At 39.5% G+C, this 24600-nt stretch overlaps 3 protein-coding genes across 3 annotated transcripts in view; 1 reads left to right on the plus strand and 2 right to left on the minus strand.

Moving 5' to 3' along the window:
- The window catches only part of LOC108107826 (myocardin-related transcription factor B), a 41062-nt gene extending 26892 nt beyond the window's left edge, over positions 1-14170 (minus strand). The window contains exon 1 of the mRNA XM_017215576.2: positions 12827-14170. Coding sequence (XP_017071065.1) covers positions 12827-12890 — 64 coding nt within the window. The 5' untranslated portion in view covers positions 12891-14170. The remainder of the gene's footprint in view (positions 1-12826) is intronic.
- Positions 14171-18581: 4411 nt separating this feature from the next.
- LOC108108063 (upstream activation factor subunit spp27) lies at positions 18582-19968 on the plus strand. Its single transcript, XM_017215939.1, has 2 exons — positions 18582-18711; positions 18785-19968. The coding sequence occupies exon 2, from the start codon at positions 18835-18837 to the stop codon at positions 19573-19575; it is 741 nt and encodes a 246-aa protein (XP_017071428.1). The 5' UTR covers positions 18582-18711; positions 18785-18834; the 3' UTR covers positions 19576-19968.
- A 62-nt stretch (positions 19969-20030) lies between these two features.
- LOC108108062 (adenosylhomocysteinase-like 1) lies at positions 20031-24594 on the minus strand. The gene is made up of 4 exons (XM_017215938.1): positions 24286-24594; positions 23453-24224; positions 21684-22133; positions 20031-21622 (listed from the first exon to the last, which is right to left on the minus strand). The coding sequence occupies exons 2-4, from the start codon at positions 23972-23974 to the stop codon at positions 21029-21031; spliced, it is 1566 nt and encodes a 521-aa protein (XP_017071427.1). The 5' UTR covers positions 23975-24224; positions 24286-24594; the 3' UTR covers positions 20031-21028.
- Positions 24595-24600: the final 6 nt, after the last annotated feature.

Consider the following 24600-nt stretch of genomic DNA (forward strand, 5'->3'; position numbering starts at 1 on the left):
TATTGAGGCATTCCATCTAAGCTGATTTGTTGTCCAGCTGCCCGGGCTTTTCTTTTCGCTTTTCGCTCTTCGTTATACGTTTTCCGACTTTCGATTCTTTGGAACTTTTCAGGCATTGCACAAGGGCAACAGTTGTCAGCTGCTTCGCTGCTCCAAATATTTACATGGAATGTGTAGCCAGATTTTCCCCCCTGAGAATTCGTGTCCCTGTGTGTGTGTGTGCGTAAAAAAATTTTCCACGCCGGACGGCGTAAATCAAAAGATGGCACGGCCCACTCTGCTGTCTCGACTGCATTTCCCTTTGAAGGCAACTGTCAAAGGTATTTGACAAGATTTTCGGCAAGATTTTCGAAAATTCGACCGAGGATCCCATCTTCCTGCATTCCTAGCCAGTCGGCTAAAAATGTGCAAATTTTTTAATAAGGTTTTAAGGGTTTATCATCCTTGAGATTTAATCCCTAAATCTGAGTAACAAAGCAAGAAAATATATAAACTAAAGAAAAGTTTTGGTTATATTTTTTCTGTTATTTCACGACTCCAATATTTCATTATCACCACTTAAAGCCTCTTACCCAAAAGGGAACCTTTTTTAAGTCAGCTTTCTAATGAAAAACTCAAACCCAGGGTGAAAATTCAGCTGAAAACCCCAGCATTTTCGCCGCAAGGCCTTGTCGTTTGTTGACACTTTTCTTTATTTTTATTTTCATTTCGCATTTGTTTTGCGTTTGAAGTTATTTACATGTGTCGCCGCCTGACAATTGACGATCTCCTCCCTGTCCCTTTCTGGCCCTGCTTCCCTCTCGCTTCCTCGTTTGGCTCAGCTCTCCCCACCGCGCATAAAATGCCAGCGGTTCTTCGGCACAGTCAGCTAGTCTGTTCTTTTTTTTGCCTTTGGTTTTTATCAAACGTTCAAAATTTGTTGACAACATGTTGCGACTGATTGTTAAAGTCGCACTCTCTCCCTCTGTCTCGTTTATTGCTGTCTCTTTCTGATTTTCGCTGCCTTCTCGCTCTGACTTCCAAGTCAGTTACAGCTGAACAAATCGATTGATTGATTTCTCAGGTGTGTTCGATTGCGCTGACGGTGACAGCGATAAAGATTCGACGACACGAAGATGCCAATTCAGCTGAATAGGAGCTAAAATTGGAGGAGTTTAAGGAGGAAGTTGGCTCTTAGCTATCAGCAGTGGCTGTTTTCAAAACGGAATCTGATTATTTCAACTCAAATCAATTTATCAATAGTGCAAAACTGCTATTGACTCTCTTTTTGCTTTACGAGTAAGTCCCATAAAGGTGAGTATCTTCCATGACATCACCTGCCTATAGCTTTGTAATATAGATTCCAACGATTGTAACTAATAAAACGTGTTGTTAAATGGATTTTCATTTCCATTTAATTATTCCTTTGGCTATAAACCCATTTTGAATCATTTGCCACGTTCCGGCACTCATTTGATTCGCATCACTAACTAAAAGCCGGGAATGTGGGTGAAACAACGTTTAGTTTTGTGTAACGCCATTTTATTTTTATGAGCCCTGTATGTGATACCCCCCCTGTATCAATGTCTGCGTGAGTGAGCATCTGTGTGCGAGAGTGTGTGTGTGTGGTCATGTATCTTTTAGTTTGGCCTTTGGATTGGGAATGGATTGGGTGTGTTTGCATTTGGCGGCTAACAGCGGTTTGATTGAAACCCTGATTGTTGGAGCGTAGCAAATATTTACAATTGTAAGCAAGAGGAAAAACTAAGGCATAAAAAGTTAAATGACATTGTTACAGTCATGAAAATGCAAGCTAAAAGAGGGTTAAACAAGAGATCAACCAAAGAATAACCTGCAATGATATATAAGTATAAACTTTTGAACTCAAAATCAATAATTATTAACTTATTATTTGAATTTCCCATAAAAAACTTCATTCTCAGAAAGTTTTCTTTCCTATTCACTAATGTTTTCTCAACTCTATAAGAAAAACTGCCAGATCGATGAGCAATTCGCGACCTAAAACCTAAATACGGTGCTATTTTCGCCAATGCTTATTTAGGTACGCAGAAAATGCGCTTGATCTATGCTGATCCGATCCAATCCGATGCCATCCGCAATCTACATAGCCATAGCCATAGACATAGCCATAGCCACATTCCCTTCGATGTGGTCAGCCGCAGATGTATAGAAGGCAATGCCAAATAAAGATTCAACTAGAGAAGGACTTTTTGCGGCTGGCCTGTAAATTAATTACAGTCGGCCAAATAAAAGCCCAAAACAAAACAATTTTCCAAGCAAAACCAAACTAAAGCCGAAAACCAAACGAAACAAAACACAAAAACACACAGAGAGAGAGACTCGACTCGGAATAGAAAATGGAATGGAAAATGGAAGGGACGTGCAGAAGTCACAGGGAAAATAATAAAAACAGCAAATAAAATTCTCGTCTGACGTTTGGTTTTTGCATTTTTTATGCAGACCAAGCAAGAATAAAGTAGAAAATTATCCAACAGACAGCCCGAGTCCTAAATAAACAAGACCAAAAACTGCACGGACATGGAGCCCGTGTACTGCTGCTCCTCTTCTGCTGCTATTTTCCGACATAAGCGGACAAGTTAAGTTTCGAAATTATTCGGCCAGACCAAGGAAAATGCATTAGAATCTGCTTTTCATGCATGCAAAAAAAAACACACACAAAAAACCCAAAAGAAAAACCACAAAAAAAAAGAAAGTGGAAAAATAAAAGGCAAGAAAAGACGACGACGGCGTCGACAAGATGCGTGCCAAGTTATTTGCCTTGCGGCCGTATTATTTGGTCTTATTTGGTCTAAAAAAGCGAAGGCCTATGGCTATTGCTCTGGGCTCAGAGAGTCTGACAATGCTTAGGATATACCCGATCCCCGATCCCCAAACCGACTGACAGTTGGCTCGTGTCGATAAAATGTTGCTGCGGCGGCTTAAGTGCCATCGTTGGGCCAATCTATTTTTATTTGGCCGCCGGACGTTGCAAACAACGCCTCTACCACATTTCTACGTCCAACGTGTGCAGCATAAATTCAAATTGAGGAGCGTAAAAAACGTTGAGAACCTCTCAGGCACTTGGAGAGCCATCAAAAACTGCACGGCACTCAAATTAAATAAAAACCATTTAAGCAGCATAAATATGATGCACACTCTAGTGGGGGATTAATGATGGAATTTCAGACTAAAAAACAAATAAATATATACATTTAAAGAGACTTAGCTAAAGGTTGTTTATGGCCACATATTACTTTTTGCCATTAAAAATATCACACAAGTTTACTTTAGGTATTTACTCTGATTTCCCAAGCCAAAGAGATAGACTTCTCTTCTCTTAATTAAGGAAAATTAAACACTTTTGTAAGTAAATTAGTTTATACTTCCTATGACGCCCCATCAAAAGGTTATCCTTGTGTCCATTACAAATCTGAAGCCATCCGTGTCGTACATCATACATTTTATATGCTCCGAAATGTTTACAATAAATGTATATCCAGGCAATTACTTGGCAAACTTTTCCACTTTTCAACAATCTTTTTCGAATAGGGCGAAACCGGCAAATAACAGACAGTTTAAAATCGAATTACTCACATAATTTATATGCACAACCTCGAACGAGAACAAAGTTGGAATGGAAGGAACGAGGGTGGCCCAGCCGCTCGCCCAGAAGATATAGGGGAACCTACCGGAAAAATCCGAGCCAATGCAAAACTTTCACAGAACGCCCTCGCACTTTCACCTCTCAATCTCACCACCCCACCCCCGTATGTTTGTTTGTTTGTTGTTGCTGCCCGCCCGTTCGTTCGCCCATACAATATTTGTCCTTCATTTGAAAGTCAAATGCGTGTGAAGCAAAGAAATCTGTTGCTTTCTCGACCAACCGACTAACCGCCCTGGGGTCTCTACAGAAAAAAAGATATAAAAAAAATAAAACAGCCTCCCTCGCCGCGAAGAAAACAAAATTATTTTATAGAAAGGAATGAAAGAGCCGAGACAAACCAGAAGAATGTATGAAAAACACAACATAAATTCTAAAAGCCTGACAAGCATATAAAAAAGCATACACACATATTTAGGATGGCATATAGTATAGCACCGTCATTGATATAAAAACTATGGACCGACGGGAAATCGGGTTAAAAATAAATGCAGGCCCATCAAAATTTATGGTTATGATGTCGCTGGCTCTGTTCGAGCAATTAACAGCAACGGTAGGGAGTCTCGAATCCAATCTAAACCCTTGAGGTGAAAAGGTTGGACCCCCTCGAAGGATACAAAAATAGTTTCGAAAGACTATTTGTTATAAAAACACATTTGTTTATGTTTAAGTTTGATTTACATTTCTGCAAATAATTTCAAATATTTACAAAATTTTTGACTTTGATTTCATCTTCGTTCTAACTGAACAGATTGCTAATAAAAACTAGCGAAACACAAAAAACTCTACTAATCTGTGACTAATGTACCGCCTGCAATGGCAGCCAACTATTTAAGTTAACAACAACACAGAGCATAAACATAAACAATTTCGATATCGATGGGAAATGCGCAACTGAAACCAATAAAAAAGTCAGCCCAAAAGCAGACAGATCACGAACTAAACAATAGCGAATCGTGAAAATACGAAAATATAAGGGAAAAAACAGATTTATGCAAATCAACAGATTTCCCTCTCTAATTGTAAAGCGAGGAGGAGGTTATTGGCCAGGCCCATCAATTAGGCCCGAAACACAAGATGGCCAGGCCATATCTATCGGAATGGGGCATTAACATGTGATTTGGCTGAAAAGTGTTAATTGCCATTTGATTGTTTCGCATTCTCACAGCCCCAGCCCCAGCCCAACATCGCAATTTATGCAAAATCTTTGTAAAATATTGGGCCATGTCGGGGCTTACATTTTCATTATGGTCTCCATATTTCATATTTATCTTGTTTTCTTTTTGTTTGCCCCAAAAATTGGGACACAGCTTCTTCGCGCGCTAATGGCAAAATATTAGCGAGATGTCAATGAACTGAAGTGTCTGCATCTGGTCCTCAATAGAGCCAATATCTGCCCCCTTCTATCACACTAGATATATATTTATTGGGCGCAAAGTTCAACGTTCGAAAGAAGTGGCTGAAAACCCAACATTAGAATAATGAAGAAAGATATTGATTATAGATTTCAATAACAAAACATATTTTCCTACATCACAACCTTTAAGAAGCCTTACAGACTTCCACTCCCCTCAGGGTAATGCCATTTTTCATGAATTTCCCTTTCTTAGACACTTTTCCCTATAACCATTAAAAGTTATTTTTGCTAAATAATCTATGAAATGTATTCAGGAAAAAAGAAAACCCTAAAGTGTATTACTTTTATGCTCAACAATTGACTCCCCAGAGTAAAAGCCATCACCCGAAACTTTCCTGTGGGACTGAAACACATCTGATTACGTATACGCCCGGTTAGCAGCTTTGGCCAAAAGCCAGAAACCGACTTTGATGCGTTTTTAAGTTGACTCTTTGAGTGGCATTTTTTTTCCATTTTTTTTTTTTTTTTTGTTGGCCGAAACTTTTCCATTACCACATCAACAACACTACACTTTAAGCCAAGGGACAGGAGATGCTTTTTGGGGTCAAGTCGACATTAAAATAGCTTAGGGATTTGTATTTATGTTGATTGCATTGTCGGGCCAACTAACTGGCATGTGCATGGGATTTGTGGGGGAAATTGAAAAGTTCTGGTGTGCTGCCAGATTCCAGATACCACAGATTTGCGCCTTGTCAGCGAGTGTAAAATGCAATTTCTTTCACTGCCAAACAAAAGACAATAATGCACAGGAAAAACGATTTTGCGTGGAGTTAAATCGATTTTTGGGTTTAGTCTAGCATTCTAGGTAAGTTTGGATTATATTTTTAACAAAATAAATAGTAATGACTGTCATGTAAGTTAAACATCAGCAAATAATCATAGTAAAATACCCTTTTTTAAGTGCATCCAAAAACAAAAACTTTCTGCTAAAGTTCAAAAGTGCCAAAGAGTCAAACTCTAAATTGACCCCCAACCAAGAGCAAACATAATGGCAGAAAAAGAGCAACACAAACAAAAACTCGAATCGTGCAACATGCACCTGTTTCAACTTCAATTCGCTGGGTTTCTATTTTTATATATGGCCTGCAGCGTCTGGTCTTTATTTCTACTATCTGTTTTTGCTCTTTCAATTCCCTGTTGCCATATTTTTTCCTGACCCACATTGACAATATTCATGTTTATTAATATGCATTTGACAACTCCGCCCAGCTGTTGTTGTTTGTTCAACGGAAATGAAGTTATCCGACTTTCCCGGCATTAATTGTCTGCTACCAAGGGAGTACCACAAGCAGCAAGTACTTGTTAGCAAAGTCAAGTAATAAGCAGTTAAGAGTTCTAGGTTTTCTAATCAAGAAGTCAGCTTTGAGATGCACTTCTTGGGAAATCATAATTACTTTGTTGTTGTTAAAAACTTAACCTTACACTTTTTGAAAGAAATAAAATCTCAAGTTCGTTTATTTCTTTTTCATGCACCAAAAATCGATTTATTTTCCATCATTAATTATCCAATTGTTATGCATAGCCAGCCGAATGAATCAAAAAATTATAAGAAAAATTTCTGCCTAATTTCAAACACATTTCACGTAGATTTTCGAGATATTTTCGCAGATCCCTGACTAATTAGCCACTCGGATCACGATTCTGCTCAGTCCTTTCAGTTTCAGTTTCTGATTCTGTTTCTGTTTCTGTTTCTTTTTCTGGAAGAGCCATCGAATCATCTATCGCTCAGCTGTCTGGGTTTTGCCGACTCGGGTGCCGCCTCCGCCTGTTGGCCATTTATCTATATCGGAGCGGCATTATAAATACAATGACCACACTTCTTGACATGCCATGGTCAAATTTTTGTGCATTTGTCAAAGCGAAAATAAATCACAAAACGCCAAACAAACAAAACGCAACGCAAATGACAATTTCTTTTGGTTTTTTTCTTAATTTTGTTTTATTTTTATTTGGCAATTGCGTTTCGTGTTTGGATGCTTTTGTTTAGAAGAGGTGTTCGTTTTATGCACTCGAAAGCAAATGGGGAATCTGACATAGATTTCGGTCAGGCAGAAAGCCGACAGCTTGAGATATAGATGCCATATAGTCCCGATTCCGTTGACAGCATAAAAAGCGATGCTAAAAAAGCGAATTATATGCAGAAACCAAATTTCATGCCACATTTAAAATAGCCACTGCAATGTTTTGTAATTTATCAACGCCCGCCCGCACCACATATATCGCTTATATATATAGTACATATATAGTATATATAGTGCATATAGTGGCAGGCGTGTGACTGCTGCTACGATGTTGCAATGCAATGGCCACGGCGAATGCAAAATGCAGACATTTCTTGACACTTCTCTAAATAGTTTTGCGTGCGACGCAGCCTGATGCTGCTGCAGCAGCCAGGGAAAACCAAAGAAAATGCGAGGAAAATCACAGGGAAATGAGCGGGGCTGCGGGGTTGGGTGTGTGGCGTAGGTAAAACGCACACGGTCACTCGAGTGCCAAAATGTCCCCGCACGCCATTAAAAATGTTGCGAAAATTACACAGCAAACTGAAAGGTGTTCTAATGAGGCGTGCGCCGGACTCTGTTCCGAAATGTTTGTATTTCTGTGGGTGTTTTCGGGTTAAATGGGGCTGCTTGGGGGATGGGGATGGATATGGGTGCGCTAGAGCACTCTATCCCTCATACATAAAGTAATCATAAAAGTTTAGCCGATGTTTATGGACTGGAAAGCGCCTAAATGGGTCTGTCCCGTAAAATAATTAAGCCATTTCCTGACTGAGAGTTGATTTTCTATCTTTTTGGGTAGTTTAAATATACATAAATAGTTATTAATAATAAATTATTAAACCATTTTTAGTTTGTAAAACTTCACAAAAACAAGGTTTTTATGTTGAAAACAGAACTTACTTCAAGTATTATAGTTCCACTGGCTTTTCTATAAATTAACCTCCTTACTTTCCACAACTTTAAGTACGAAAATTTCCTTACATTTCCAGCTCATTCCCCACTCATTTCACCTGAATTACTTTCGACAACATTGCTGAATTTTCGCCAGCATTTTTCGTACTTAGCCCAGCCAATGGCCTCGATTTTAATGCTGCAATTTTCATTGAAATGAGTTCAAAATCAAGGTCGCCGCCGTCATCCCGGACCCAGTCATAATGGTCATGCTACATCATCCCGGTCTAGAGAATCTTGGGTCTTGAACTCGACCCGAGCGATGCCATGAATACAAATTGTTGCATTTGCAATAAAAAATTCATGGGATTCCATTTCAATAAGCGAAACGGGCGAATAAATGCAAGGCGAATCAGTTTATTAAATAAACGTCGATGTGAAACATGAAGAACGACCTTTGCCAAGACAGACACACGCTTCTCGCATGGAAACTTCACTAAATTACCAAGAAAAATATTTGCCAATAAGCCAGAAAAAAACAAGAATTTAACGATACAGATAGCCGGGTGAAGAGGGAAAGCGGAGCCAGGTAATTTGTTTATCCAGCGAAAGGAACACCTGCAAATTGCCAGCTCGAGAGCCCAGAGACAAATCCCTCTTTCCTCATCCACACTCTCTGTGTTTTTCGCATTTTCCCCGATTCTTTTGTGAGATTGGAATGCAGTAGTTTCCAGTGGCAATTGCGAATTAGTGCGTTCATCGAGGGAAAATGAGAAAAGCCACTGAAAGCAAAGAGCTTTGGGAAAATGAGAAAAAGGGAACTAAGATTTGCTGTGGATAAACGATGATTAAAGAGATACGAAAACAGATTACTTAAGTATGGCTTTTGTAGATTAAATATCTTTATTTTTTATTATTAAAATAAGTAATTAAAATTCCACAATTTTCTAATGATTTCTCTTTTCAATACGCCCACTTATAAGCCTAAATCTAAACTATTCCAGCATTGCTTAGATGCGCCCACCCCCACCTGTTTTCTACCCCCTCACACGCCCACACATTGTTTATTTGCACAAATGCGTGCGCTTTCGTTTTCCGAATTTTCCAACGAATTTCTTGGCCAGCAAAATTGCAAAACGAGGTAAAACTGGACAATGTGGGATATATAGCGCTGCCATACGCTGGGGATTTACATATGTCTATATGTATATTCACGAAAAACTGCCTGTTGCTGTTGTTGTTTGGGTTTTTCGTTAGAGAACATGTGTCTGCAACATGCAAAAGTAATGCACAACAAGTGAACTGTGGAAAACGGGATCCTTTTCTTAGATGATAATAGGGAAAATGTAGGTGTTACTATCAGAAAAGGGGTGACTGTAACTGGCATTAGCATTTTTATGATTTTTTTCAAAACCTTTCCTTGATCTCTAACTACTTGATCTTAGATTTAACTTCATTATTCATAATCCATATTAAATTTAAACCCTCTAAACTGACACTGATTTATCTTTCAGTGTAGCAGAAGTTCTCCTTCTGTTTTTCCCTTAAAAAACCAACGATCGATTCTCTTTTCTCTTTTTCTGGTGTACATGGATTTTGACTTTGACTGGACGCTGCCATTTAATGTGTGTAAACATTGCGCAAGCTAAAAACAACAAAATAAAAAAAAGCCAGCAGGAGTAATAAATTTCTATATTCATACGCCGCGTTGTACACGCTCGCCCAAAAAGACGTCAGAAGGGTAGGAAAAGGGAAGGGAGGGAAACAGTGGGCGAAAGTGGGACGGAGGATGGCTGATTCAGACAACAACAGAAATTTGACTACAAAAATGGGCAAAATGCAAATACACACAGTCGGCCGCAGTTTCCATGTGTGCGTTTGGCTTTTTCGGCAATTTTGCGGCATGTTTTTCACACATTCGCGCGCTACGAGGAAAAGCAAGGAAAAGCGAGGAAAAACAATCGAACACGACGCTCTGGCTGCCATGGAATATCAATATTCATACTCATTTATTGGTATTTGTATTCTTATTCCTATTCATTCCATTCGATTCGATACGATACGATGATGATGATGATGCAAGTGCAAATTTATTTGCCACTTTGTATGAGGCTAGCCGAGTTGTAAGTGAAATTTTGAATTCCCCACTGGGCGGCTGGCTGGAAAAGCCTCCAAGTTGATTGATTTTCCAATTGCAAACTGAGTGCTTTTGGGTTGGTAGTTTTGGGGGTACAGAGAGAGAAAAGGGAGGTGTTCAAAATTATAGTTTATAATGAGAAAAATGTGATGTTAAGAAACTTTTCAGAACACGAATGGTACTCTGATTTTCTTTCAGATAATGATATTACTAAGATCATTACTAAGACGATTCTTCTTATAATTCTAATGCCAACAATCACCATTGAACTATAACTATAACCTATAAAATATTCTATCATAACTAACATTTAATTAGTTTTTCTTCGTGCACAAAACAGTTCAATGAGCTTTGTTAGTCAGTGAGTGATCCCCAAAATTCTCCGTCTGAGCAACAGAACATGAAATATCCCCCTTTTTGAATTCACAGTTCAGCACGATTTCAGCCTCAGCCCTCGGCCTCAGAAGCAATCGAATGAGATGTCAGGAATGCCCAGCCAATGGGAATTCGATGGGGCAGTAAGGGGTAGCTGGAAAACCAACCAGGAGGACTGGAAATAGCCCCAGCGACACTCATTTTGAAGTGTTTAAGAGCGCTCACACGCAGAAAACACAAAACGACAACACCTTGTGCCCCACTCAACACTAAAAATTACAATGAAAATGGTCATAAAAACAAGGAAAAAAGAAGGCGAGGAAAAACTGGGCTGGAAAGGGACGACCGACGTTTGTGTGTCTGCTCCGGTTTTATTTTTCTTTCCTTTTCATTAAATTAAATTTTATTCTTGTTGTTGTCGCACGGCAGCTAATTTTGCCGAGCAGTCGGCCCCCGCTCATTTATCATGTAAATAAAAAAGCCATAAACGAAAAAATCAAAATGATTTTTGTTTTTACATTCGACTGCAGTTGTCTAATCACAGCCATCAAAATCACTATATATCAAAGGAATTAAAATATATGTGCGCTATATACTGAAAGAGTGTCAAGGCTTGGAAAATTTTACGTTCCGATTAGCCGCAAGAAATGGAATTTTCCTCCTCTTCTCAGCTATTTGTAAACAAGATTGCATTGTTGTAAACAAGTCGTTTATATGGCCAAGATGATTCGGCTTAGCCTGTTGTTCGCCATGCTGCTTGTTTTTTTAGTTTGATTAATTCTGGGTATTAGTGTAATTTATTTATTTTTAAATGCTTCGGGCGATAGTTTATTTATCGTGGGTCTCAACAAGTGGCAGCAGCGGATTATTTGCCTTTTACAGAAGATAAAAGCAGTTCTTCCAAGGAAAGGGTGGACAAGGGAAGTCATAGAATGATTATATGGTTTCTTGATTTTAATTTTGGGGTATATTTTTTAGATTTTTCAAATTTATTGGATAACTTAGGTTCTTTCTCTAATAAAACCCAAATGGTTACGAAAGACCTCTTCCTATATGAGTCGCAAATTCCTTTCCTTTCTATATCAAATATTTCCCGCATGGTTTTCGATTCCCCTGCTGCGTTTTTCGGGGGTCCGCCCACGCTTTGTTTAACTTTGGCATATATGCTGGGTTCCTCGTTACATTATATATTCATACAATGTCTGCATTTGTTGACAACATTTTACAATGCTTTATTTTTAACAGCTCGTTAGCCAAGGCGGAGAAGGGCTGGGGGTGGTGATGGGTGGCCTGAGGCGTAATTGGGGAGGCTGAGGTAGGTGGGCTGGTCAGTGTGACATTGAGCGCGTGCCAAGCAGAAAACGCACGGCCAAAAGGCAGAAGAAAAAAAAACGTAAAAAGAAACGCAGCCTCCCCTCATTAGGGACAACACTCTTGCTTAATTAATTAAAACCAACTAAATTAAAGTCAACTATCAGATTTTATAATGAATTTATCTTATCTTTAGATTCAGGACACTTTGCTAATGGAAAATATATTCAAAAACCGAGCAAAAAGATTTCTATATACTATATAGCTATACAAATCCTTGCTTATAGAGAGTTTTTACTTATAAGCATTTAACTGGCGAACATCTTCTTAAAAATCAAAAAGTTGTCTCGAAAAAAAACTGTTAAGTGTTAGTTTTTAATCTTCTCCGATTAAGACACAGAATATAGAACATTTTTTGTATCAAATGCCATGAAAGTCAATGTTTATGGCTCATTTCAATAATAATAATTAAAATGAAAATCCTCTTTGAAATTAAATTAGTTTCCTCTGCAAAATATTTTGACATTTCCGGTCACAATTTTTATGTTGTCAAAATCCCGGCGAAAATCCATTTTTCCCTAGCTAATCTCGAGGCCTATTTTGTTGCAGCCGGTGGCGTTGGCTGTCATGATTTTCCACAGCCGAAACAATTTTAAGTAGACGCGTCAGCGGTTTACTTTTTTTTAAATTTTTGTTTTTTTTTTTTTTTGATTTGGTAGCAGGAAAAACTAAGTGCTTAGCAATTGCTGCCCCTGGGCAAAGAGCAACAAAATTAAAACAAACAAATGGAGAGCAAAGTTAATGTCAGTCAAGTGGCGGGGAAAATAGGGAGCGCACACAGGGGCGGGGTGGGGGGTAAATTAAGCATAAATCTTTCAATTGTGTTTGGATTTTGGGCCGAAGTTAATAGCCAGCAACGGCGGCGACGGCGGAATCGGTTAACGAACCCGCTGCACTTTTCCGGCCATTGTTTATACAGAAGGTGGCAAGGTGGATATTTTGGATAGGTTGGATGTAAGATCTAGGCATACCCTCACAATGTTTGCAACATTTTGCTGGTGGCTCATCGCTGGCGGCGTCGGCAATGACCGGCATGGTCCCCGCGAACCACTTAAACCACCCGGTGGTGCAGTCCTCTCGGATACTTCTCGGATTCAATCGACACGGCTCGATGATCGGCGTCGAGGGATTGGTTAGAAACACATCCTTGAGCTTAACACTTGAGACACTCGCGCGACACAACCACCTGCTGTCAGGAATCTATGTTCTCTCTCTTTCGATATATCTTTATTTTATTTTTTTTGTATTTTTTAGCAATGGTTTTAGCAATGGAATGTTGGCATTTTCGTAACACTTCTTAGGCTAAACACTTTAAGATCAGTTAGATCAGTTAGATCGGGGCGTAAGATCCTCTCTCGGTTCGCTATAGTCCGCTACTGACGGTGCTAATCGTTTTGCTGTCTGTCGTCTGTGTGGGACGTCACGCCAGGCTATTTCTAGTCTTTTTTGGCTTTCACATTGCGCTTTTCCGTGGAAATCGTCTATGTTCGTTCGAGAGACGTTCAAACGTGAAACCTCCGCAGAGACCACTGAGTGTAGATATTCCGGGCGCACGCCGATCTGCTCCCATTTCGAAATTTCCGAATTTTCGAGCTCGAAATTTTCAAAATCTCCGAAATGTTCTTCGTCTACCATCCGCACAGCATCTCGCCACTGTTAGATAATTTGACTTTTCACCATTTTTCCTCAATGAAACAATGAACTTTCACATTACCTACACGAACAACAACCTAGAATCTGGCTCGCTCTTTCACTCTCTGAGTTTCGAAAACGTACTTTCGAAAATAGAACTCAAAATATTCTCTCACCGGAGAGAGTCCGGTAAACGACGATCGGCGCACGGCTCTTAAATTCGAAAAGTTTTTCCTCAAAGTTTTCGGTCGATTTTCACGAGCACCCTACACTAAGGAGAGTTGGCCATTTGGCTAGGTCTTTGGGTTCCTACGATCGTTTGGGTTCCGTTTTAAAGTGGGTTTCTGGGTCAAGGCGTGTGTGTGCCTGCACTTAGTCTATCTTTTTGGTTGGGTTCAGTTACGAGGAAACGTGCGAAGGTCCCTCAAAGGTTGAAGATGATTGGAAGAGAAACCTTGGTTGTCATAAGTTAGCAATTAATGGTTCTTTAAGTGGTACTTAGTATAAATGGTACCAAATAGGTAAAATCCATTATTCACAAGGAAAGGATTGAACCAGCTGTAGTGGCTTTTATTATGAAATTATAAGAAATCATAAAACCTTCTTTTCTCTATTATAATCTTTTTCACTTTATGTACAGATTCTGTAATTTGTTTAAATTCCAGAAATAAGAATAGTAGTGACAGAAAAGTATAGCTATTATATAATTAATCCTGCTTATGATAATATAAAATATAAAAAATGGCGAAATAAAACCTCTTAAAGTTCAACGCATCCTAAACCAATCAAAATTCCCATATAAATATAGCCTAAGCACTTTAAATATATTTTATTTATGAGTGACTTCCTAAAATATATTTCCCCATTTCTTTTTCCAGCCCCCCCGGACACCTTTCTTTTATTTTCCCTACCCAGCCCGAATATCCCAAGGAGCAACAAAAAGTTATGCCAAATGAAAAATGCGAAAAAAAGAATATTTATTATTTGGCCAACATCCAAAGCAGAGATCTTAACTGCAAAAATCCTTTGCAAACACAATCCAACGACCTTGAAAAGCAACAGCAACGTCTCTGAAAAATAACTTTCGCCAGATCGCAGCATAATTTTTTGCCAATAAACAAATTCACAAATTGGGCAATTGGACGTTGGGGAATCGATTCAAGATATAAAATATAATTTATGATGGTCGTAGAATTCCTAAACACAAACCAAACTGTGAATTGATTCGATGTCGATTGTGGTGGGCCATGGGGCATACGAGTAGGTACATAGATATAGAGAGAACCACCTGCATGACTAATCCCCGATCAGTTTTCCCCCTTAGAATGTGCTCTTTCGATTGATTTGCGGCCGAGGAATGCAGGCAAAGGAAAATCAAAGTAAATTGCAAATACAAATTTAGAACGCCGACAACTAATTGGGTTAAATTTAGCTCAAATATATATTTTTTATTACTCGCAAATAGAAATATAAAATTAAAAGAATAACATAAAAGCAAATACCAAAAGCAGCAACTAAAATAAGAAAATTGACTCAGCTCTGACTTTTCTTGTCGTTCATTTTCATTTAGCGACACAAAATTCTTGTTCTGCTCGTCAGTCGAGTGCAGAATCTTGTACAAAATCATTTTTCAAATTTATGGCCAAATTGGGCGCAAACGTCAAAAGGCTTTTCGGCCCCCTTGGGGAAAATCGGGCAAATGGGCGGCAGATTACCAGGCATCATCTTCGATTGTGTCATGGCTGTGGGCGTGTTTTTATGACGCCTTAGTCGCAAACTATTCCCAGCCCCCGAATACAGTGGGTATCGATAATATATACTTTTCCCATGAATATTATATACTAGAATAATTTAAGGAATTTCCGAACTTACTTCTACGTTAAACGAAAACATTCAAAGTAAATCTTGAACTTTAATATTCTCCTCTGCTTCGTTTTTTATGTAACGCACTGTACATTTTCCTTGACTTTTACAATTCGCTGCCTTTTTGTAAATTGTTCCATTCAGAAATTGTCATAAACAAAGTGAACCATTTTTCATCGGAATATATAGCCTATTTGAATTTTCCATTTGCTGCGCTTCCCATTCCCCATTTTCCATGATGCAAGTGCAATGTCACGGCCAAACAAATGCACCGAAAAAAAGGGAATTTATTTGCGAATTTTGGGCATTCGCACAATTTTATAGTGCACATGCTAGAAACATAAAAAGATATGTGCACTTCCAACCGAATTTAATTGTTGCCACTGTCAAGCACCTCACCCAGGGTCACGACAGACCAATAGTTTGGCCTATGAGTTATGAGTGGGCCGACTTTTATGGCCCACTGTGCACCCAGCTCATTCACTTTCCGGCAGAAATGCTGCGAGAATCCATTCCATTCCCGATCGCCTTAATGCAGGCATTGCTTATTTATTTTTTCCAATTTTTTGTGCATAAATTATCAAGCGGCTAGCATAAAAAATATGGGAACAAGGCACCAAGACAAACACAAATCGAGCGCGTCAGAATTTTTTGCGTGGGCGAGAAAAGTTTTTCTTTCTTTATTTCTCGGGGCAGCAGCAACAGCAGCAGCGGCGGAAAATTGAAAAACATTTTTCACCGTGCGAAAGTTTTTGGTGCTTTTACTTTGACGTCGTTTCATAATGACGAAACGGCACAGCGAGCATTTAGTTTTAAAACAGCTATAAACAAAGATCATTCGAAGACAGCGGGAAATTTCAAGAGATTTTCATTACCAGATTCGCAGGTAATCAAAATATATGGCAAAAACAAAATATAAAATAAATATAAAATTTTTTTAAGGAATATAAAACCATAATATAGGAGTCTATCCCTATTGAACTATCTATCTAAAGCAATTATCCCCTTCATCACCATTAAGTCATATTTATCTATATCTTTTTCCCTTATATATCTTTATAAACAATAAAAGTACGATATTTTTTATTACATATAATTAATTAAAAGCCCTTCCCAAGGAGCCAAATTTTATAGATAAAAAAAACAAACTTGAGAAACAGCCAATTCCATCGCCTGATTTCATAATCTGTGATAATTTATATGATTACTTAAATGAGCAATGTTAGATCGGTCAAAATAAGAAAAAACTATGCCAAGAACATCTAATTGGTCTGAGAAAAAAACGAAAACGTTGAAATATTAAATTTGTCTGCCACACTGCCATCGAAAAGTATGCTATCACTTCTGTGGGTGGCGCGTAGCAACAGGTTGGGGCCTTCTACTTACAACAGGCACTGTGGGGCGACAACAAGCCACAAAATAAATAAAAAGGCAAACAAAAAATACAAAATGAATGCCTGACAACACGGAGCACAGCCGCCGCAATAAATAAATAATCAAATAGGCTAATAATATTACAAAATACACACCAATTTTTGTAAACAAGCACAGATGAATTCGAATATTGAGTACACTTTTTAGAAGAATCTTAAAGATAATTATATGTTTAAGAGGAATTAGAGGGGACTAAACTTAAAATTCATTTAATACTTATATTGTTATAATTTGTTGGGTGCGTTATCTTCCTTTACTTCAACTTAAGGAAGTTCAAAAGCATTTCTTATCAGTTTTGGATAAATATAGCTCGGCAGATATTTTTATTGATACTGTGTAATCTGCTTACAGAAAATGTGGAACTGAAGTTTTGAGCTGTTTTGAGCTTAAAATGCAACTTCACCTCGTTAACAATATAAAAACATCTTGGCAGATAGGAAAGTGTATTTTTGTTTGTTAGAACTAAATAGCATAAATCCATCTTTTTTATAGTGTGTAGTATTCTGTTAACATACCATTGTGTTAATATTAGCCAAGTTTTAGTGTAGCTTTGTATAGGAAATCAGGTCGAATTTTGTTTAATATTTATGTGCACTTTAAAATTATTGAACTATTTTTTTATTTTCAATAAAAAAAAAAATTTCAAATACAGGAGAGAAAAAGTTCCAATTGGAAAAAGGGCGTCGCATGTTCGAACAAAAGGAGACAACAAAAACTCATCGAAACGCCGGCAAAACAAAGACGCGAAGCAGCGGCCCAAAGCGGAGTAGCGAAAAGCGACGAATAGGAGCCAAAGAGCGAGGCGAAAACTTTGCGAATCTCTCACAAAAAGCGGATTAAAAGCAGCCAAATAGATATACATAAATGCAATTAAATAAAGGGGGGCTACATGAAAATTGCAGCAAAAATCAAATTTAGACGGGAATCTCACGCACATCGCACGCACCCACTCTCACACACGCACATTTATATAAATAAACAAAAATGAAGCATAAAAAATAGCAAAATTACCTCAGCGCAGCGCACGTTGTTGTTGTTCTTGCCGTTGTGTGTGTGTAGTTGTTGCTGGTATATTTTTATATTGTTATTGTTGCCGCAGCTGCTGAAATCCGAGCAATTTTAGCGACACGACACGTATAGGGGCTAACGCCAAAAACTTATTGCACATCGGAGACACGTTATTTATTAAATATATTTACCGCGTTTGCTTAAACGGTTGTTAAATATTATTTAGTTTTAGTTTTTAACAAATACGCGACGTTCTTAGAGCTGGGATAAAAATCGATGTTTAGGCAACACTATCGATAGCTGTGTCGATTTGCTATTGGCTTTAAAGGTGACCGTATTTTAAAGAAGTTCAAGAGTTGTCGGTCGTCCATACCGAAAAAATTCAAAAATAAAATGTAAAATATGACTTATTAAAGACCTTAATCTACATTTCTCATAATTTCTTCTTGCCTTTCCAGGGAAAATATAAACCTAACGAATGAAATTCAAAAAATTCGTTTAACTTACTAGATCTGGCAACTTTATAAAAATACGTGATTAGCTAATACTCCAACCTAAAGACAAATTTTAATATATATTTTAACCCCACTGAACTCTTTTCTTCTAAATACAAATTACTTAAATCCAGACTTCGATACGGCAGTTTAGAAACAAGTATATATGCTTTCGAAGTTATAAGCCTGAAATAAATATAGCTAGAAAATAGCCACATTGAACTACACCTGTCTTATAGCCAGATTTATCCGCACTGCCCCTATGAAGGGATACCCTGTATCGATAACGATACGTGCGGTTATCAAGTTGCAACCCTATAGAGACGCCGGACTTGGTGTAAAGAAAAAACGGAAAAGTGCCGTCTTTTTAGCCGCCGTAAATTATCCCGAAAAACGTGAAAAGACCACCGAAAACGGAGCCCCTGGTAAGTGGAAAAGTAGCCGGAATATGGGAATTTAAGCCATAATAACCGAGAAACTCTTCAATGTGCCGCTTAGGCCGAACGACCTACGTGTACCGCAGGAAAACGAGGAATACTACGAACAAGATGTCGGACATCTCCAGCGAGGACCTGCGTCGCGAAATCCAGGCGGTTTTAAAGGACGCTGATTTGGCCACCATTTCCGCAAAGAGGGTGCGTGAACAGGTCGAGGGAAAGCTGAACTGCTCCTTGTTGAGCCGCAAAAAGGAGTTTGACAAGATCGTGATGGAAGTGATCAACGAACAGCAAGACGAGGAAGACGAAGACGATGACGACGGCAAGGATCCGGATGCGGACCCTGATGATGAGAGCGAGCCCAGCGAGGAGGAGGATCCCAGCAGCAGCGAAGAGGAGGCAACTAAGAAGAAGAAGCCGGGTCCCAAGAAGAGGCCACAGCCAACGAAGCACAAGGCTCCGAAAAAGAAGCGTAAGACTTTAAATGCTGATGATTCCGGTACCGAGAGCGATGCTGGATCTGATTCCGACTACGAGGTGGTCAAGAAGCCAGCGGCCAAGAAGAAGGCCAAGGCTGCCGGAGGAGCAGGTGGAGGATCTGGACGCAAGAGCACCGGCTTCACACGAGCTTACAATCTCTCACCGGAATTGAGCGCCCTTATGGGGGAGTCCTCCCTGCCGCGTCACGAAGTCGTCAAGAAGGTGTGGGCCATTATTAAAGAGCGTGATCTTTACGATCCAAAGAACAAGCAGTTCGCCATCTGCGACGACGAGCTGATGAAGGTGATGAAAATCCGCCGTTTCCGCACCTTCGGTATGCTGAAGCACCTCAAGCCGCACTTTCTCGACTAAGTCCGCCCGCCGATCCTCTCCAGATGCAAATATATGTACGCCTCACAGCCAGCCTGGTTTACTAACCCACTGTAACTTTCGGCTCCGCTTGGATTTGTTTGTTCCACAACCTTTGATTAAGATTTAGTTGACGCATGTGTTTAGCATTAACCTAATTAGGACGGGTTTGATATGCACTTTACGGCATTTTAAGGAAATGTTCATACCAAAAGCAAAATATGGACGGAAAAATTATATAAAAAGAATTGTAATACATGAAGTATTTGATTTTTTTATAACAACCTCGTGTAGTTTACATTTTATAAAGTATCAAAGAAAAACATAACAAGTTTAAGGCAATTATCGAGTAATAAAAAGAGAAATAGACGAGTGATGCATCTGAAATACACGAAATTGACTTTTGGTTCATTATTTTGGGATAGTTGGGGTAAAAATCAATCATTTGAACGCGCTCATTGCTCAATAAAGAATTCTTTTTTTATTGTTTTGCATTTCTCACAAATTTCTTACAAACATTTTTCACTTTTCTCTAATATACATATTAGGTGTATATGCGGTGTATATATATATAATTTTCGATCTGATATATATGCCAGCGTGTATATAATTGAATAAATGGAATTACTTTGCACTGCATTTCAATCAACGCTCTCCGGACGAAACGAAAGTACAAAAGTGCCATAATCAAAAGCAGGGACATAAACGATTAACATATTAAGTACGTAAACAATACGAGAGGTTAAATCGATCACCTATTGTAAGGCTGTCATAGGTCAAAAAAGGGATTATTCAGGAAAGCCATTGAGATTAAAACATACATTGACTTTATATGTAAGAGTACAAAAATAACAAGCAAAGATAGTAAAATCAATAGTAGGTTGAATATAAGTAGTGATTGCGATCAAATTAGGTGAATTAGAATCGTAGAAATTCTATTTACACCGATTTTGGGTGATATTAATTCAATTCCTTTTATAGATTATCAATTCCAATTAAGATAACAGGGTGTTGGTGAAATTTAAGTCAACAATCTCATCTTTTGAGCTATAACAGATTAATAGGCAATCGATATGTCTAAAATAAATTCAATTAACCGGCTATAAAAACATTTTAAGGGGATAAATTCTTGGGGGCAAGATTAGTTAGGGGTTTAGAGAGTCATGGGGGTTTAGTAAACAGAGAGAATACTCCTGCGGCTAAAGCGAGTGCTAAATACTATATCGAAGACGTTAAATGCTAACAAAAAGCAACCAAGAATTCCGCTCGAGCTAAACTAAGCAATACAATGGTAATAGTAACTTTGTGTTCTCCTTTCCGTATCCTTTTGTGTGTTCTGTGTGTGTGTCAACAATTGTTTTAAATAGTTTTACTTCTTCGCAAAGACAATACTTTCGTTGGCGTTGTTGTTTCTCCTAATTGCTGGTGTTATTGTCCGCATCCGCGCACTTTCTTCTTAGTAACGGTAGTAGTTGGGCTTAAAAGGACCGGCCTTGTTTAGTCCCATGTACTTGGCCTGCTCGTCGCTCAGCTCCGTCAAATGGGCATCGAAGGTGGGCAGGTGCAGGCTGGCCACATATTCGTCCATCTTCTTGGGCAGCAAGTAGACGTCCGACTTGTAGCGTCCGGGTGGTGCGTTAAAAAGCTCAATCAAGGCCAGCGCCTGGGTGGCCGAGGTGATGGACACGGCAAACGAGGGGATGCTGGAGCAGCTCAGGTTAACTAGCCTACCCTCGGCCAGCAGAATAATGTACTTGCCCTCCGGCCAGATGATGTGGTCCACCTGAGAGCGAACCTTCTCCCAGGTCAAATCAGGTGTGCGCAGCCCATTTACATCGATCTCCGTGTTAGAATGGCCCATGTTACACACTATGCAGCCACTCTTCATCTTGTCCATGTGCTCGCGTACCACCACGTTCTTGTTGCCCGTCGCAGTCACCACGATGTCCACGTTGCGGATCACCTCGTTGAGCTTTACCACGCGGAAGCCATCCATGCTGGCCTGAAGGGCACAAATGGGATCGATCTCCGTGATGTAGACAATGCAGCCCTGAGAAAGTGGATACAAAATTAATATATGTTCTAAAGTTGTTGTTAAAAGAGGTTATTACCTGTCCCTTTAAAGCCTGAGCACATCCCTTGCCCACATCGCCGTAACCACAAACCACCACCTGCTTACCACCAAACATCACGTCCGTGGAGCGCTTAAGGCTGTCCAGGATCGATTCTTTGCAGCTGTACAGGTTGTCGAACTTGGTCTTAGTAACGGAGTCGTTAACATTCATAGCCGGAACAGTCAACTTGGCGGCCTTGGAAAGCTGGTAGAGTCTGTGCACTCCGGTGACGCTCTCCTCCACGATTCCCTTGACCAACTTGAACATGGTCGGGTACTTCTTCAGCATCAGGTGCGTGGCATCGCCACCATCGTCCAGGATCATGTTGGGCTGCCAGTTTTCTGCGTTCACACAGCGGTCAATGCACCACCAGAAGTCTTCTTCCGTCTCGCCGCGCCAGGCAAAGATCGGGATATTAGATTCTGCCAAGGCAGCAGCCACTTCATTCTAGAAAATAATGGAATAATATTATTATATATTAGTTTGTTGTAATACAAAATGTTTGTTACATAGAGTACTAAAAAATCGGTGTCAACGTAATCGTTTTAGTAACTAATTAGCGGACAAAATACATTTATCATTAGTAAAATATTGTTTAAATTATCATAAAATACGTAAATAAGTACACAAAAAGTAAAATATTTCCCTATAAGAGGTTTGGGCGATTGTCCCAACACATATTACAATTTTTTTTAAGTTGTTCTCTACATCAACTGCTTTAAAAATGGATATATAAATTATTTTTACTATTTACGAATACCTCATCAGTTTTGAAAAGGTCGTTGCTTTCCTTATGATTTAATGGATTATTAATAAAAACTTCTGATATCACGTCTACATATCAAACATTAAAAAGCCATGAAATTCCCGAAAAGTCGGTTGGACTGATCAATCGAGCCACCCTAATGCGCTGTAAACATTTGATAATATCTGAATTATATCGGGCTGATAGGGAATCGGCCTGCACCCTCGCTAAGCACAGCACTCGCAACTCGGCTGATAAGCCCCAGGCGATACAGGTGAATCAGCCTGACAGGCTGTCGGAGGCCGAAAGCGATAAAATTTTAGACGGACGGGTGCATAAATAAGTTGGGGAGCGCCCTCGCACTCGGATCGCTTCATTAGAGATCCCATAAAATGTTTAGAGTCAGCAGACTCGTGATAATTGCATCAGCCACGCCGCAGGACTGGGCAAAAAATCGAAAAACCGCAGTCAAATCGATGCTGGGGAACTAAAAATGAAACTGCGTCTATAACTTCCACTGCCAATGATATGGCGACCCAATTCAGGGCACATCAATTACTCAGCGATTGCCAAACACTTGAGCCGCGGGCGCTTAATTGATTAACATGGCTTGATTGATCATTTGTTTGCGCCGCCTGGCGTGACGACAATTGTCTCCAAGCAGCCAGCCAGATCAAGTGACCAAGCTCGAATATAAATGTAAATTTAAATAAATAAAGGGAAATAAGTTCGAAAATGAATTCTGGGAAATTAAATTAAGTGTATTTAGCACTCAATAAAAAAACTATACAATCTGTACTTTAGAAATGTTAATTTCGACATATGACTGGGAAAATATAGATAATTTATAAGTGCTATTAAAACTCTTGAGATTATTTAACCTTCACTTAAGAAAATACAGTTCAAAAAGATTGCAACTAAATAAAATTAAAAATGTTAACATCCGCACTTTTCAAATAACAGGTGGTAGTTAATAATAAAATGAATAATGTGGCACGTATGGTCATAAACTTAAACTTACCTGGGTGGAGTAAATGTTGCAGGCGGCCCAGCGCACACTAGCTCCTAACTCGACCAGCGTCTCGATGAGCACTGCCGTCTGAGCGTTGATGTGTGTGCATCCCACGATTTTGGCATCCTTCAAGGGCTTGTCCTCGGCTGCCCTTTTCTTCAGGGCAATAATTCCAGGCATTTCTTGCTCCGCAATCTCAATTTCCCTTCGTCCGAATGCATGCTGGGCTGCTATATTCCTCACACAGAAATCGGAACTGCCCTTGGAGTTCTTCTGGACCTTTTCCCGCGGCGGCACATCATCACCATCTTCGCTGCTGCCTGTATAGCTGGCCGAACTGAAGGAATCCGTGGAGGAGGCACTTAGCGAGCGGCTCCTGTAACGACTTGTCTTCTTCAAAGCTGAGGATTGCTTGGTGGCCGGTGGTGGAACCACCACGCTAGCATCCTGAGGAGCAGGTCCTGCCAGCTGCTGCTTGTCACCGCCTCCGAATCCCGGATCAACTACCACAGTGTCTGCCAGGTTGTTCATTATGGAAGTAGAGGGTTCCTTTAGGGTGGAAGTAGAGGTAGGTTCCTAGGGGATTCCTTAAAATCCTGTAAATCTGCTTTAGCTGCTCCTTTATTGAAGTTTCTGAAAGCTGGTTGTTTATCCTTGAATTTCCTAGCTGTTTATTCACTCCACCTAGAGCTCAACTTTCGCCAGCTGCTAAAAATTGAACTTGAAACCAATCCTTCTCCGCTCCTCCTTCGAAACGCCCGCCTTGGATGTTATGTAAAGGCTGAAATCCAAGGAGGACAAGCTAGAAATCGCTATATTCTTTGGTCTGGGATTATACTAACCAGACAATCACGTGATATATCGACGCTGTGTCGCCCACAATTTGTCAATTTAATTGTTTTTAGTTGGAGTCTCCTTTGTTTCACCTCTCCTCTATTGTTGTTGTTGTTCTTCTTCTTTACAGGGGGTTGAGCACTTTGGATCCGGGGTTTCCTGGGTTTTCCGGGGAGGGGAAAATGATACAGCCGTCGGTGTTCTGGCGACGTTGTTTGTGTAGCGACCAAGTGGGGGATCGTTGGCGATCGTTTATTGAATTTGATTTTATCCGGAGAAAGAGAACTAAACCGAACCGAGGACAGTAAGCGAGAAACGCGGAA

Source organism: Drosophila eugracilis, unplaced genomic scaffold (assembly GCF_018153835.1).
Source record: "Drosophila eugracilis isolate 14026-0451.02 unplaced genomic scaffold, ASM1815383v1 contig_2088, whole genome shotgun sequence".
NCBI classification, from domain to species: Eukaryota; Metazoa; Arthropoda; class Insecta; order Diptera; family Drosophilidae; genus Drosophila; species Drosophila eugracilis.